The following is a 16683-nucleotide window of genomic DNA, read 5'->3' as shown; positions in this document are numbered from 1 at the left end:
TAGATGGCATGTAGTACGCCCTACATCCATCTAACAGCTTTTTAGAAAATCTGTCTCACAGCTTCCACGAGACATTTCTTTGTTGTCCACCTCTAATCTTACACTTCTTATCTCCGATTGATCTCTGCTGTTCCAATGGGATTTTCCAGAAGGCCATGAAGAATGGAACGCTATGCGATCTTCATCAAATCTATTGTGCTATTGTGAAACAGCCGCAAAGACACATTCGTAACCCAGAGATATTTGCACTTACAGCTGAATAATACCTCGGATTGAACATTTCTACTCTGATTCGTCGTGTGGGGACGTAAAAGGTCATATCTGATAAGACATTAGTTAAAGGGGGTGCGTGTAAAGAGGGTCCCGGCAGATTCTCGAGCATGCCCTGATCGTGCCTCGCCAGAGCAATTACCAGTGGTGCGAGAAAGAGATTTCCCTTCGTTACTACCTAAATTCTTGACTGCGCGGTTACCGCTAAACATCATACTCTGCTCGGTTATGATTCACAAGCTACAAAATTGTTGTGGAGAATTAGAAACATCCTCTGGAATTTTGTGATATGAGGTGACTTCAATGCTGTAACCATACCAAAAGCAAGAGAAATCCTCACGTAAAATAAGAGAGGAAGGTGCATCTAATAGTTCCAAATGAAGTATGAAAAATTTCGTTAAAAACGGAACATTCCAATTTCAAAAGTAGTGGGAATGAGGACTTTCTTTATTCTGCAAGTCCCACGTTTTTTGTACCGTAATTTACTCCCGGACAGATGGACCCTCTGTATCTCCGACCTCTTATATGAGAAAGAGTTAATGTGATAGGATTTCTAGACTTCCTGAAGGTAAAATCTAGACAAAACCCATTCCCGTCCTCTTATTTCAAAACCATACAAAATGATATGTACTTTTAACTACATTTTTTAGATTTATTCTGTAATTTCGACAACTCACATCGCTATTCTTTACATGTTTCCTTATAACTGTGTAGTCCTTTGCACCTCTGTGGCCAGAAGAGCATCTAAGACGGTTGTCTGGGTCTCTACGAACAACTGGAGCGCGATTTCATCGAGGTATGGTCGCGTATCCAGCGGCATATCCAGTGGATACGTAATGTCTCGGAGGTATTCGCGGAGAATCCGCCGGGACCCTCTTTACCGTTCCCCAGTTAAAGGCATCACCCCACGAATCTGAGGTGGTGCAGATTTCAGGTGGAATATTCCTATACGGGATGGGAAACTACGGAGAGGGGGGTGATTCCGTCCATCTCTTCCTAATTGCCGTAAAAAACGACCCGGAAGATACGGCTTCAAGCGTTTTAGCGCACTATTTTCTACAGGGAGTTCGACTGGAGCGCGCCAGTCTTGTGCGGCGCCGCATCTTCCGGGCCGTTTTTTTACGGCAATTAGGAAGAAATGGACGGAATCACCCCCCTCTCCGTAGTCTCCCATCCCGTATATGAATACTCCACCTGAAATCTGCATCACCTCAGATTCGTGGGGTGATGCATTTAACAGTCGTAAAAAGTCTCCATTGCGAATTCGGCTCCAATTCGGACGATTGTCGAATCTCAAAAACTTTGAAAATTCCCATCTAATTCTTCCGTTTTCTAAGGTGTTGACAGAGGTGTTGCGGCAAATGCCTGCAGTTTTTCCCACAAATTTTAAAAAGAATCACGTGCAGTTTCACTGCTTCCGCTTACACCACATAAAAAAAAAATCCACTTAACATCTCATTACTGTCCAATCAGAAGAACAGCTACAATATTTCAAAGCAACGACTCTCTAAATTTTTGTCGTACATGTACTAGAGAAGGAAAGATTCAGGAAATTTCGAACTAGAGACTACAAATAAAAAGTGCGAAAAACCTCCTACAGCTTTTTGATCTTACTTCGCAGAAAACATGTTATTCGCTATCAGAAGGTTCGAACCACGTAATTAACGGGGCAAACCAAAACATACAGCACGATATATTATGCAGTGCTTGAGCGATGTAACTGCTAATAAAAAGATAAAGGATAAAGTCACTGGCGTATCAACCCACTTGGGATGCGTCAACGCATTTTACTGAAATTCGTAATCATTGAGGTTTCGGAGTGCGTCTTGGTCTATACAATAACTTGCGGGGGCCAGCCAACGATTAAATCAGTGTTTTTATCCTCCCAGACAAGTCTGGTACCAATTTATCGACCCCGGAGGGATGAAGGGCTTGGTGAGCACTAGGTTTCGAACCCTCGACCGCATGGCTACAACGGACTTCTAACCGACTGCGCTACACCTGTTCCGTAAGTGCTAATAAAAGATGTAAATGATAACTAATCACTTAAACAATCTGAATAAGTACCGATACACAACTGGAATTCTATTGGAAAGCAACCTCTCGTTGAGTGATAGAGTTGCTATAGAAATCTGTTTTCGCTGCATACTTTTTTCATCGAAGATGTTTAAGCAATACAGAGCAACAGTCGCTAAGCAATAGATCATGGGGACAAGATGAGCAGCGCTACTCAGCTCGGCAAACCTCTCGGCTAGGATTCACAAAACACTAAGCAGAAGAATAACTGAACATGACGGGTAGTCGCTAAAGAAGACAGGTGAATATTAAGAGGCGCAGAGCGTAAAATTGGTTCATATCTTTGTATTCATACATTAATATAATACATATTAATTCATACTAATTTAATCAATATATTCATACGTTGACGAATATCAGATGAGCAGCGTTTACAAACGACGTTCTGCGTTTACAGACGTTCTGTGTCACTTATTGCTCCAATGTTTTGCTCCCATTCTATTCGCAAAAAATTAACCACAAAAACAACCTTCACTATCAGAGCCGACTACTGTGGCGTTTCATGAATCTCCTCATATTCCGTAATGATGGCGCAGCCCTACCCTTATTTTCGCGAAGAATAGCGGATAAAAAATTTTCTAAAGCACATGCGAGAGATAAGCGAGGCAACGGAAACCTTTGTATAGGCCAGGTTTACTATCCGGAATAATCACTATGAAAAGCTTACGAGATAGGGAAAATCAATGAAATTTCATTGAAAATCCACTATCCACGGGGAATTAGAGATCATAGGGGAGTTATCAATACTTCATTCTCAGTTGATACGAGTGCCCGATTCGAACGATTTGTGCCCAGTCGAAATGCAAACACTGATAAGGTGATTTGCAGATAAACGACTACGTCCGGGTTGAAATGCGATCAACATGCGCATGTATATTTGTCATGTTCCTCCTACATCGGGCCAATTATAATGCGGTCATCAACAACGATGCACACTCAAGTGAAGGTCGACGATATGATGATTCGACTGGATCGAATACGTGTAATTATACTGAAGTATTGTAGTCAGGTTAAGGACGATCTGCTAGGTAGAAAAAAAAACGTCAGAAGAACTACGGAATCGAGCCCGACAAGAGCTGGTATCACAAAGCAAACATTGGACTCCACTTTAAAATCTCAAATCTACAGTAGGCTGTAGAAGCTCGACAAAGTGTAATGTTGTCAAAATACAAAAGAAGTTTTGCAAAAATGTAGTCCAACCAAAGGGCGTTGAGGTTGAAGAAGTGTCCTTAATCTATGACTGAGACGAATCTCGTGAGATAGGAAGCATCTTTCCAATCAAAGGAGGCTTCATTCAATCGGTCAGGCCGAAAAAAAAAAATCACGAAAGAGTTCCACACGAAAACAAATAATGTTTGCTAAGCTCGAGAACAGTGAGGAAGTTTTTTTTAGTGAAAAAGTGGGTTGCTGTGCTGTGAAAACAAGATGTTTAATGGAGCGCGTACATTTGAGCGTGATAAACTTGTTGCGTTTTTTTTTTAAAGAATTCTTTTTTCAACAGACAGGTAATTTTCCGCTGCGCTTGCTCCCTCTGAAGCCCCACGGGTATTTAATAATTGGTGAGACTGTTTAAAATTGTTGGCATCTAACATATTTAAAGTTTCCTCAAATTCTAGTAATGAGCTCAGAGTAACAACTGAGGAAAATAACTACTAGAAATCGAACGCCAGAATTAAAGATTCCTAGGACCACACTTCGATTCCGCTATGTATTTTGACAATATCAAGAAGGATCCAAAAATCAAGAAGAATACAAAATAACTGCGACTACAATATCTTTTTTTAAACAAAAGCCAGAAACCGAGGAGTAAACTATTAAGGAGTGGTATCAAGAAAAATATGAACCACTGTCCAAACGTCCACGTCCTACGCACAATCAGAGAGAGAACTCATTATCAATGGAAAAGAGGCGTTAATAGGACGATTGACGGCATTTTTCCTGGTTTCAAAGGCATTTTCCGCCTTAGAGATCTGGTCCCAGTCTAATACTTTTATAAAAACAAAACAAGAAGCATTGGTCAGTGCTTAAACAAAGCATTAGGAGATAATCCATGGGAATCTAAGAGATGTCGCAAAGAGCGAAGAAAAAGCAGCTCTACAAGTGCGGATTTGCTAGAAAAGATGGGAATAAAAGAAAGCAAGCGTCTTTTGCAAACCTAGAGATTTGTAGAGGATTTGGGAATTCGAGTCGAACGATGAAGGGGGAAGAGTTCTTTTAAGAAAAGCATTAAATAATAGATGACAACCAATGTGATTGGAGAAAGTGTAGGTGCGCAAGTAATAGAACGGATGTGAGCGACAACGACGAAAGGGTCGGAATAGTTATAATCCCGAAGATATCAAGATGAAAGGATGCAACGAGATTCTGCATGTCTCGTGAGATGAGACATACCACGAACACTTCGGTGAACGGAGATCGAGAATAAAGGAAGTGATAAAAGTCCAACTGGACCTCCCATCTCTAATCGGTTGGATTTAGTCCCTCTGATATATGTACAAAAAAAGCCGATCGCATGGACAAAGTCACAAAAATGGATATCGCACAGATCTTTTTGCGCAATGATGTTGCAGCGAAGGTTATATGCAGTATAAACATCGAGGAAAATAAAGGTGCCGCTACATTAATGATGATACTTTGAAGCAATTCCAAATGAAAAGAACTCCATGGCAGGGAGGATCAAATCGCCATTTTCGACCCAAATCCTTTTACTCGATGGACTGGACTCAAATCCGTTCACTAAAAGATACACAAGCGCTTAAATCTCGTGATACTACCCAACTACCTACAGCAACCAAAGCCAGATGCAAGACTCACTCAATTCCAGATGGATCTTTCAACTCCACACCAATCTAATCAGCTATGCGGTGCTTCAAAATCTACCTACAGATCAAATTCTTTTATTCCAAATTTATTCCAAATTGGATTTCCATACAAAATTCCTACTAAGATCTGAGAACTCGTCAAAAATGTCCGAATCTATCCCTCTGACCACCGTGGCTCTCGTAACCTTTAACGCAAATCGATCGCCCAAGATGATGACGGGAAAATTGCACGAGCGATCATAACGCTAACATTAAAATGTCAGACTCTGCAATGAATCAACACTTCTTTACAAAACAGCGAACAATTTGTCGTTGAAAAAAAAGAAGCCAAGGGCACAAGTACATCCATCGTCACCCACAAGTGTCTTGCGCATAAAACCAACAACGAAGAACACGACTACAAGTGAAATGTTATGTTTGCAGAAGGAACTAAAGCAAAACCGCAATAACCGCACATTCCCAACCAACCTAGAGTGATATCTGTAAACAACACATGACATCTGGATATAACACTATATAACAGTGGACAATGGATATAACAGTGGTATGCTTTTCGTTTATTTTGCTACATGTCGCTTTCTGCAGCTTCTCAAGACAAATGTGCTACACGAACCAGTTCTGTTTCATCGTCGATATACGATTTACACTACACTAATCCTTCAGACATGATGATCTTTCGTATCAGTGCAAACTCAAATGGAACCCAAACTTACCTTGTCCCATTAAAGCCACTGACTGCAGCTCTTTGGTAGTTTTACAAGCCAATACTGCACGAGGGAGTCGTAGACGAACTTGCAACTCTTCTCTGTAATGAGGAGTATGAAATTAAGTTAAGCTCGGCTTTCTTACATTAACGATGTTCTAGGATAATGTGAAATGAAGAACAATAACATATCACAACTACAAGTTTGATTCGTCTACTGTAATTTGCTACATGTGTCAATCAATCTTTGACGATTCAACGTGAGAATCCTCACTCTCGGGCACTGGCGAATGAGAAACCGACAAATCGGTGAAAAACTCTGAGGGATTTTTTCTAGTTTTCTCAATTCCCCACTTCACTGGCGTCCAGCTGCAACTAATTAATTTCAAAAATATTTCAGCTTGCGAATCTCCTTATTAGGAAGCCTTCTTTGGTTCACAAGCTTGAGTAGAATCCCACAGAAAACAAGCAAAAACGAGCTACATCGGAGCGCCATTATTTTCTAGAGCATTACTTACCACTTAACAGCCGAATTTAACATTGTTATAATGCAAACTTTTATGGAACAGTAACTGATAATGGGTAGTTGCTGATGCTAATGTTTACAAGCGAGCGAAAATGGCAAACATAGAACATTCTGATGAATTTCCCTTCTTTTAAAGACCGGAAGCAATGATGGCTATGAAGAAATTTCTCATAACACGAGTTTATGAGAAAGGAGTACAAAACTTCACAATGTTCAAAAAGAGTAGTACTAGTCGTAACGAAATACATAAAGACAGAAACTGAGCGCACTACAAAGGACGAATAAGCAGAATACATCTTGAAGAGAATGAATAAGAAAAGAAACTTACGAATGCAAGCAGTAATGTTCAATAAGCAAAGGTAACGATCGGAACCAGAATGGGCTGCTTTCTAGTCGAATCTAAATGACAGCCATAATTTTCTTCTACTATTACTACCATGCGAGGAGAACAAAAAGCATCGGAAAGAAAACTCACAACGCTTCCTCTTGTCCCATACTCGATTATATAGTGATCCGTGTGCATTTCATGATCATCTGACAATCGGACCGATATTGCCATACAGCCAGCTTTTGATGATGCGCGGACGATGAAATTCTTGAAAGTGAAATAAATAATTCAAAAGCAAACATTGCATAAAAATCTATTCTTTATCTGCATGCACTCTTAACGTGCAATAGTTGCATTATATGCCTAACAGGATTTCTATTTCAGATTTTCTTTTTCAGGTCCGAGTGAATTCGAATATATAAATAAAGCAACAAGAAGAATCCTTTGCGTAGACCAAGTTTACCCGATTCACTGGAAAAATCTTTCGAAAAAATTGAAAGACAAAAGACGTAGGCCGAACAAACAAGTTGAGCGCTCACCCCTGGTTCCATTTGCCTCAAAAGATGTGTGGCGGTTGGTCTCCCGATATGCTGCAGATACCTGAAAAAAGATATGCGGTTCTCACGTTTGTGACAACATGCTACACCCTCGTAGCATACAGCGTGCATATATTAATCTGCATAGTTGCCCTTAGAATTATCTATCGGAAATTCTTACAAGAGATCGTTACCCCTAGTGGCCCTGGAGAGGCCGTGTTCTTCTCGCTACTCATAAACCCAAGGTCAAAACTGCATCATAAAGTCACAAAAAAACACGCGCTATCCTCAAAATGTTGGAAAGTGCGCAGTATCAATTCCACGATACTGCACGCGGACCTCGTAAAAACCTCCTATTTTTCAAGTCACTTGTTTTTACTTTAGGTGCAGGTGCACTCTAAGGATTCAATTAGGGCTGACTGCGCATGTAAATGAGTTTTTCATTACACACTAACTACCGTTTCATGGAAATGAGTTTTTATGTGAAGCACATTTTCGTAAATAGCTCAATAAGTGCCAGCTAATAGTGTGTTCCCTTTCTCAAAAAGTCATCATTTAATTATTCCAGGAAATGCGACGATGACACCAACGGGCATACCGTAGTTTGTAAGAATTTACGAATTTCGCGCGCAGTGGTCGATCACTGGATAAAATTAAATAATTGCAAGAGTGACAGATCGAATATTGCCTTTCTTGAGTTGCTTCTTTTTTTCTCAGTGCTACACCTTATACGTGGAGTACAACAAAGCTCTTTGTTTTATGGGACAAGTTGGCTGGTGATTCGTAAATCTAGGGCGGCACTTCTGTGGGTCGGGACGCGCGCCATTACGCCTAAGCGAGCTCCCTGGAAGGAGGAAGTAAGCGCTAGCTAGAGGAAGCGAAGTTCCAAAAGATTTGTAGCACTCGACTGAATACTTCTAGAAAGAGTTTGGAAAGTGCAAAAGTTTCAAAACGATCTATATAACACACAGAAATGGAAAAGAAAAATGGAGGCGGCTGCCAAGAGTATCAGTTCAATTTTCCTCATTTCTTTCACTGTGCAGCTTGAAATTATTCTCAAAATGGGGCTGTTGAAAAATCATCCGCACAATTTCTCCTTTTATCATGGGTCACAAAAAAAAGATGAATGAACAGATGTTGGAATAGAGCGGATAGCGATTCTGGTACCATCAACCGACAACTATATTACATTCTGTAACACACCATGGATAAAAGTGTAAGAAAAAAAAACGACACAAAGAAATTTATCAGTGTTCCCTAAAGCCTCCATTATGCACCCAGAATTTCCCAAATACCAGCATTTAAATTAAAACGGAATTTTACAGAACCAGTACTCAAAGTAGTTCAGAAGTTACCATATTGGATGGCTGCGTACTATCTGCTCAAGGAGAGAGGCTTTTTTCTCCTGCCGAGGTGTCGACCTTACCGTTGGCGAAGGCATTTTGAGAGTTCCGGCATAATTGGATAGTGATGGAGGACGAGGACGCTGAAATTTGCATTGGAGATAACTCAGAACTTTATAAAAACAAATGTGGATGCGTCACTGATTTGCGCTGTCTCTCTACAGCAAAATGGTAATAAAATCGAAGCGATGTTTGGTATCTGTTTAGTGGAGAGTTTTGTTGATAGTTTCTTGAAAACTAAATAATGATCTGATTATTCTTTCGCTAATTCTAACCATTAAATATAACAACTAGATGCAACAAAGATCATCACTATAAAAAGGCGATTATTCTTAGCTGACCTTATTTAGAAGTATCCCACAATAACCATGATTTTTGTCCGAAAGTGCAAACATTGGTGCTTCTTGTAAACACGTTTTTAGAGCGGACCCTTTTGGAACGGAAATCCACACAGCGACGAGGAGCTGTTTACGTAAGTCCCCAAAGAACACTCGAAATACAATGTAATTAAAAAGAGGGCGATTGTGGGCTGGAAGTGCAAGAACCAAAAACATTACTTTGAAGGCTATTCTAAAGCTTGCGTAAATAAAAGGGATATTTAAAACTGAGAAACGAACAATATCTCTTCCAAGAGGAGGCATTCTCCACGAACGAGCTCCTTTCGCTCAGATCTGATCCTAAGATCGACATTAGCGATGGAAACTTTACGGATCTGGTTGTGTAGCGCGCATTTTCACTATTAGTGCAACATAAATCACAGTTGGAAACGATCACACTCAGGAAAAAGAGTGGGTCGTCACAGAAAAGTTGAAGTGCACTTTAGTCAAATTGAAAATATCAAGTAAACTGTGTTACATACCTCCTCGCAAGATTCAGCCAATTCTTTTACGATTGGGCTGCTGGAGTACTCTTGCGGGACAACCCATTCCGGGCCTTTTATCATCATATTCTCGCCAAGGTTAGAGGCTGTTTCGTCGGATTCGTAGCTCTTCGAAGCGTATGCTAAAAAGGAAATATGAAGAATGGGAAGAAATTATTCTACATGTGCAACAAACTTGAATTTCACACAACAACGACAAGGGAAATTGTTAGATATCACCTGACAAGAGCAAAAACACTCACAGTAAAAGGGTTCAACGAAGCTTTTTAAAATTAAACTTAATGTCATTATTTGCCATAAGGATAATTTATTTGAGGTAATGAGATTGATAATTCCTTATGCATACCATAGGTGACAAAAACAACAATAAATGGTACATCAAATAGATATTATAAAGGAGGAAATTTCAACGCTAAATATGGGTGGTAGGACATAAGAATATACATACTAACTTTACTTACAACTACAAACAATCATCACCCTCTTAGTCTTGAAGCTCTAATTACCGAATATTTGAGAAGATACTTTCAAATACATTTAAATTGACAAGACTTATATTACTAAAGTAAAGCATCGAAATTCATTCTAAAAAAGCCAACAAAACAAGAAAAACCTGAATATTTAAGGAAGTCAGCACTTGAAAACTCAAAAAGTTGTAACTCTCATGCCCTTACGGTGAATTTCTAGATATGTTCGATAGGGAAAGCCGTGGTCAAAAAAGCGCCCAATCTTGACATAATTCTTCGCAGTCGAAGCTTTTTCTCAGGAAAGCAGTCGTTACATAGCACCCTATTCAGAGCGTACAGGACGGACCGCGAGTATTTGCATGGGAAAGTGACATGGTACGCTAAAGGATGTGATCGATAGCGAACCTGCACAACCTACTCGAAACAAAGGGTTCTGGGAGGAGGTACACAGTAAGTAAGAGTAAAAAAACATATTCTGGATATGCAACGACATGTATGTAGCTGTCATTTGGATAACGTTTTCTCCGTTCTTGGAGGAAGTCAAGAAAAAGAATAAAAGATCAAAAGGGTCTTCATTGAGGTTACTATAACGGAAAAGTGAATCCACTAGATGGTGTCTTCGAGAAGTTGGTCAAGAATAGTGCAGATATCCATTATAGCGATGTCTGCAGGGACCGTAGAAAAAAATGCAGCAGTTGCATTTCTTGCAGCATGGAAAGCAGAAGAAATGAAATTTATCGCCCAAAATAGCACATAATTTTGCAGCAGAAAAGAAATTTGCAGCATCGCAAACTTCGTTTGGTTGGATGACGCTGACAATGCCACAATGCTGGCTCAACGTCAATCATCTTGTACGGGAACTATGCCGCTAAGAGCACTTCAGTGCCTGCCAACAAATTCGTACAGTGCTGACACAACACAAACTTGTCCACTGTGACGAACCAGTCCTTTCTGTTCATACTCAGACCGTTAGTCGAGAAAGTCTACTTACATTTCACAACATTTGTAAACCAAAAACTTTGTATTGCAAAAAACAAGAGGATTCCACCAGAGTATTGACGTCCCGACCTTTTTCATCGCAAAAATCTCGAGTTTCTAACAACAGAGGACATGAAAATTATGAGAATTACTGTTTTATTAGAGTTATGACTGTCAGAGTACACGAGTCAACAAGTCAGGCAATGTTTGTTTCGATAATTACGACCAACCTGACCCGAAGTTTTTTTTTCTCATATGTCTTTAAATTGAAATGTGCAGAAGACGCAAGAAGAGAATTCATGAATTATTATTTTCGATATTTTAAAATAACAAATAAATAGAGAAAATTGAAAAGAAGCTGAGATAGTCTCTAATACATAAACCACACAATCCCATAACTCATTTTCGACAACACAAACGTTTCTAACCTGTAATTTCTCGAACACAAACGTTCAAGAAATTACAGGTTAGTGAAATAAGTTTATATGCAAGATTAAAAGATAATTAGATGTCTGGGATAACAGATTCTTACCCGCTCTTTAGGTCCTTGGAAGAGCAGCGACAATACAAATACATATTTAATTCAGAGTAATCACTCAGACAACTGATAAATGAGACACAAATGTTGCAAGCAAAGTATTGGGCGGAAGGTGTCACCAATGTGGAACAAAGTTAGAATATTGCGGAGACGATACAGCTTTAAAACGTGATGTTGATCAGTGACTACAGAACAAGTAGAAGCGCAGAGAATTAAATGCTTCTTCTTAACGGTGTAATGGGAAAGCCTTTAGCGAGCGAGCGCAACCAAACATTTATAAGGTTCATGTTAACTAATTACTAAAAAGGAGACTCAGTCTTAACAAAAAAAAACACGGTCAAAATTACAAGATGAGTGTTATACCCAAAAAATCGAAACGTACCAAAACATTTCGGGGCATTGCCGCGCAATAAATCTCTCCGCAGCGTCGGTGTTCACGCCAGCCACACCGACCGACATATGCGACAGTTGTAGCATGCTTTAGGAGATGACACGCATAAAGTTCTTCTTCCGAAAAACATAGTCATTTGCCACTACTAGAAGTGGTCGCTGAAGTACCCTCATTTTGCTATGCTTGAGGAATTCGTTAGTGGCTGCACTTTTGCAGTTTCACGTCTCACTCTCATAACAATTAGCTTACCAAAAAATTTTGACGCAAACACTGATTATAACTGATAGATTGTGAGCCTTACTTCTGAAGAGAAAGGGATTCGGAATAAAGTTCACTGCCATCGCAAATATTTCCGGCAATTATTCGACCTTTTATAGAATGAAACTCATAAAAAAAGACCATATCACTGGGAACGGGAACAGGCGCATTCGTCGGCTCGAAAATGTCACTCTTGCTCAATAGAATGTCGGAATTCTCAAAGGGAATTTGTTCTGTTGAGATGACTACCACATGTCATTTTATGCATTCGCACGAAACCATCAAAGCCACAGCTTGAAAGGCTTTAAGAGTGCCGTCAATCAGCATAACTTTCATGTTCTCAAAGTTTGCTCATTCGGAGCAAAGTGATGACAGCTGACATGTCAGGGCAGATGCGTATGGTCAGTGCAGGCAGGAAATTGATTTCCAGAAATTCTAAATACACAAATTTTGACGTTGACATGAAAAGAACTGGAATTGAAGAGAACTGTGAAAAAAACTGGGTACCAGGCGACACAAATAAATTTTTTAACGAAGAAATAAATATGTCAGGATATGAATAATATGGAATCATAAAAACTCAGAAAGAGTGAGAAATAAGGACGGAATGTGTTAAAGATATAATGAAACTATCTATAAGATAATATATGATTCTTGATTAGAAAAACGATTATGATTAGAACACCTATGGTTGCACGTGAAAAAATCCAAGGAACACATGTTTCCAGTGTTGTTTCCAATTTTCTAATAAGATTGTGCATTAGAAACAAACGTGAAAACGTAAGAAATGGTAGGATCAGAAAGCATACCTTTATGTGGTTGTGTCGCCTCATCCGATGTTATATCCTCCATTTGAACACTAATTGAGTCGTTTTCACACTCATTCTCATATCCAGATTTCTTTCTGTAATGGGAGCTTCTAATTTAATGAAGTGACAGAGACATCGTTATCACAATCCCTTTCATTCGGGGCAGATTTGAATGAGAAATCTGAGTTCTTATAACAAAAACTGAAAAATTAAAGTCGCCTGGGAAAAGGATTAATAAGAACTTTGAAGTACACAAAATTTTGTAAAATATGACTTTGTAGGTGGCAATAACTCCGATCTTCCTAAAAGAAAATCCGAGTAGTAATTCACTGTGAAAACAGAAAATTTGACAAAGCTCTTACATATACAAATGGGTTAAAACGAAACACCTGTGAAGGGAGGTGATGACTGAAACCTATTACACTGCACTGAAATACACAGACAAAAGTTAGTTTGTTCGGAGAAAAGGTCTCATCTAGCAGTAGCGGGATTCCGCACCACGGAGCATTACATGGAACAGAATTGAGGAAAAAATACATCCGTCTCCTAGACTTCACTAAACGCTGATTGTTCTTAGTGAAAAAACTCACTTCAGAGAAAAGGAGGACAAAAAATGCTTTTTTTTTCGGTGAAAAGCAAATTTCTGAGTGTTCTCTGTTCGAATTTATCGGAAGTGTACAAGAATTAAAATATGTGAATAAGTGTATCTTGATTATGCAATTAACTACCGTAAGAAATGACATCAGTAGCGAAGCTCTATAAGACTAGAAATTTTACCTGACTGGTGTTAAAAGATCGCATACACAGTTCAAAATTTGAAGTTCATATTCAACGCTACATGTCGTATATCCAGAGCAAGAAGATATTGACATCAGTTTCGTGATAAACAAGTGAGAAAAAAATTTAAGTTGATATTTATTTCAGAAGAAATTACGTCGTACATATGTATAGCAAAGCTCCAACATGCTAGTTTACATCAGATGTCGCGTCAAAGAGCTCGACCTGATTTTCGCTCTAGTTAATCGCTTTTCACAAATAATGGCCCACTTCACGGTTACACCAACTGGCAATTCTCACCAGGCATTTAACAATTGTTATACACAAGGATAAGATGAGTCAACATGTTGGGACTCCAAAAAGTGAAAACAAGCTTGATTCAGCGAAGAGTTGTGACTATGTTGATATGATATTTACAAATATTGGGGATTCATAGTCTAGAACAAGTCTAGAGAAAGTGCTATTTCATCTATCTAAAATTACCATTTTGTTGTGATATACTAGTGAGGAGTACTATCAGGAACACCACCACCTCTTAGCATTTCAAAATCCATTGAGTCATCTGACTAAGAAAAAGAAGGCAAAGAAAGTGTTCCGCTTAATTGGCAGCACAATTGTAGATATGATGCAGGTGGGTATCAAGTACAATAATTTGGTTGTGTTTGAAATCAAATAGACGGAATGGGTTTCGACTTAAACTGAATCTCATTAAAAAATAAGAAATTATTAATTTCAACAACTACTTCAAAAGGAATAAGTCTCTATCGTTTGGTGAACTCACGATTTACACACTGATTAGCGGAAGCTTAAGTCTAAGATAAATTTCTGGGAAAGAACTTTGCACTAATCAGTAAACAAAATTTTCATAAATACCATTGAAGAAATGCCTAAACCGTGACAAATTTGAAGCAAGAATGTTCGTTTGAATCACGAACACTCTAGCAGAAAAAAAAAGCCAGCTGTCGCTCATTTCCCAAACGCTGAGCGTTGAACGGTCTTTCTCAATCAATATCAGCAATGTTTATCATGTACGGAAGCGCTTCTTGGTTCAAAAGCGTAAAATCTCCCTCGACCGCTCTTTTTTTTTGTGTTGTCTTCGTCGATAGCGTTGATGGGGCTAATTTTTACGCAAAACACCAGATGAAATGTCATTTATCTTTGCAGCTTAGCGCCCGGATTCTAATCACCACTGTTTTATAACCGGTAGCCGCTGTAATTTTTTTTGTAAGCATACAAACACTTTTTTCTGCCATCGTAAAGGTTATTTTCAACCTGTATGAGCAATGACATACAAATTTTGATGGGAGATGGCATTCAATCGAACGCCGTCGCGCGGTTTAGATTGAACGGCTGCGCAGACAACACCACGAGCGTCGATTAGTCATCAAAGTGAAGAATAAACCCAGCGAGAGAAAGAGAAACCCCAATCACAACATTTCTATTCACTGTATTAATTACAATGCAGAAAGAAGAACCTCTAGAAAGCTCCTACTTTCTTCTAAGATGACAAAAAATGCAAAAAAGAAAACTGAAGAATGAAAATTAGCAAATGTTTCCGTAGATGTTTTGGACGCAAAAATGTCTAATACCTCGAATTTAACACTTGAAGAACAGGACAAAATGAACTGAAGCTCAACAAATCATGCCAAGGAAAAAAATAGAACAAAACGAAAGAAAAAGACTGCAAATGATAAACAAACTCACTCTTTTTGCCGCTGCTTCTTCTCATCAGACACTGTTTTCTGAGCTGTTGAAGGATCGCCGTTGATCAATGCCACATCCATATCTTCAATTCGAACATTTCTCCAAAGACCGTTATTTACATCAACAATAACGTCGACAGGATCCCTATCGAGCGGAGCATTTCGAACATTCACAAACGATGAGGCGAGAGGTTTTCGTGTAGGTGGCACCGGCTTCAAAGACACTTTAGCTGACGATTTAATTGTCCTCGGTTTCGGGACGGGGACGGCAGTGATTGCAGGTACGTCTTCTAGTGTTGAAGACTGAGATGACGGATTGTCCACCATTTCAGGAGCAAGTAAAGGGCCAGCGGACTCGTGCACGATGCTCATAGAGTGTGATGCCCGTTACGCGTTCCGCAGCATGCTCTGCCTCCGGACGATGAGTAAAGTAGCCGAATGATTAGTCAGCAGCAGCGTGTTGAGTGTGATTGTGGTGCGGTGCGCGGCTATCGGACGAGAGTGCGCGTCTACAAGCACACAGCTGACCGACGATTTTATTAAAGGACGCTACTGTGGTGGTGGTGGTTTGTGGTGCGACGGGTGAGGAGCAGCAGCGATCGCGACCACCCCTGCTGCAATCCGAGAAAAAAAAAACCCAAACCACCGGCGCATCAAAAGTGATTCGGTCGCGCGATGGATGTAATGGTGCGACACGCGGCCACTGAGTTCAAGAGAAGCGAAATCGATGTTTTGACGGATGGAGCAGAGGTGAATGCAGGAAATCCCTGCGTACTTTGATATGACACTGGATGGAGCTGAGCGGATTCCACCTGAGATCGACGAAACAAAAAATGGAGCAAAATGTAGTTGGGGGTGGGAGGGCAGTGAATAGCGCCCTTATTTCTGGACGCTCTTTCTTACTTTTTTCTCTTAGTAACTAGCTTACATGTCAGATCACAGATCCTCTAAGACTAATGCTTAGATCCTAGGTGCCCGACTGTCATTTAGTCATTCTCTTCCAGAAATAAGGACGCAACTGAGTGGCCCCCTTGAACTCTATTTTACCCACAAAAAATGGGCTTAGGGAACATTCTAGAAAATGTTTGACAGCAATAATTACGATGTTCATCAAAAGGTTGCTGACTCATAGGCCGAGATTGAGAAATGTGAGCGATTAATAGTGTTGATACCAACGAAAAATGTCCGACCTTTGTCCTTTCCGAGATTTTATAGGTC

The 16683-nt window shown here is 39.7% G+C and overlaps 1 protein-coding gene across 1 annotated transcript in view; it reads right to left on the bottom strand.

Annotated features, from left to right (window-relative positions):
- Window positions 1-15837, bottom strand: part of RB195_013522 (uncharacterized protein) — a gene marked incomplete at both ends in the record, with an annotated part of 43459 nt that extends 27622 nt beyond the window's left edge. The window contains 8 exons of the mRNA XM_064203381.1: window positions 5882-5973; window positions 6726-6796; window positions 6873-6992; window positions 7265-7325; window positions 8617-8747; window positions 9524-9666; window positions 12986-13080; window positions 15467-15837. Of these exons, the coding sequence (XP_064059262.1) occupies window positions 5882-5973; window positions 6726-6796; window positions 6873-6992; window positions 7265-7325; window positions 8617-8747; window positions 9524-9666; window positions 12986-13080; window positions 15467-15837 (1084 nt within the window). The remainder of the gene's footprint in view (window positions 1-5881; window positions 5974-6725; window positions 6797-6872; window positions 6993-7264; window positions 7326-8616; window positions 8748-9523; window positions 9667-12985; window positions 13081-15466) is intronic.
- Window positions 15838-16683: the final 846 nt, after the last annotated feature.

The sequence above is a fragment of the Necator americanus genome, chromosome V (genome assembly GCF_031761385.1).
Source record: "Necator americanus strain Aroian chromosome V, whole genome shotgun sequence".
Classification (NCBI taxonomy): Eukaryota; Metazoa; Nematoda; class Chromadorea; order Rhabditida; family Ancylostomatidae; genus Necator; species Necator americanus.
The sequence above is the reverse complement of the archived record's forward strand: the minus strand, read 5'-3'. Positions and strand labels throughout refer to the sequence as shown.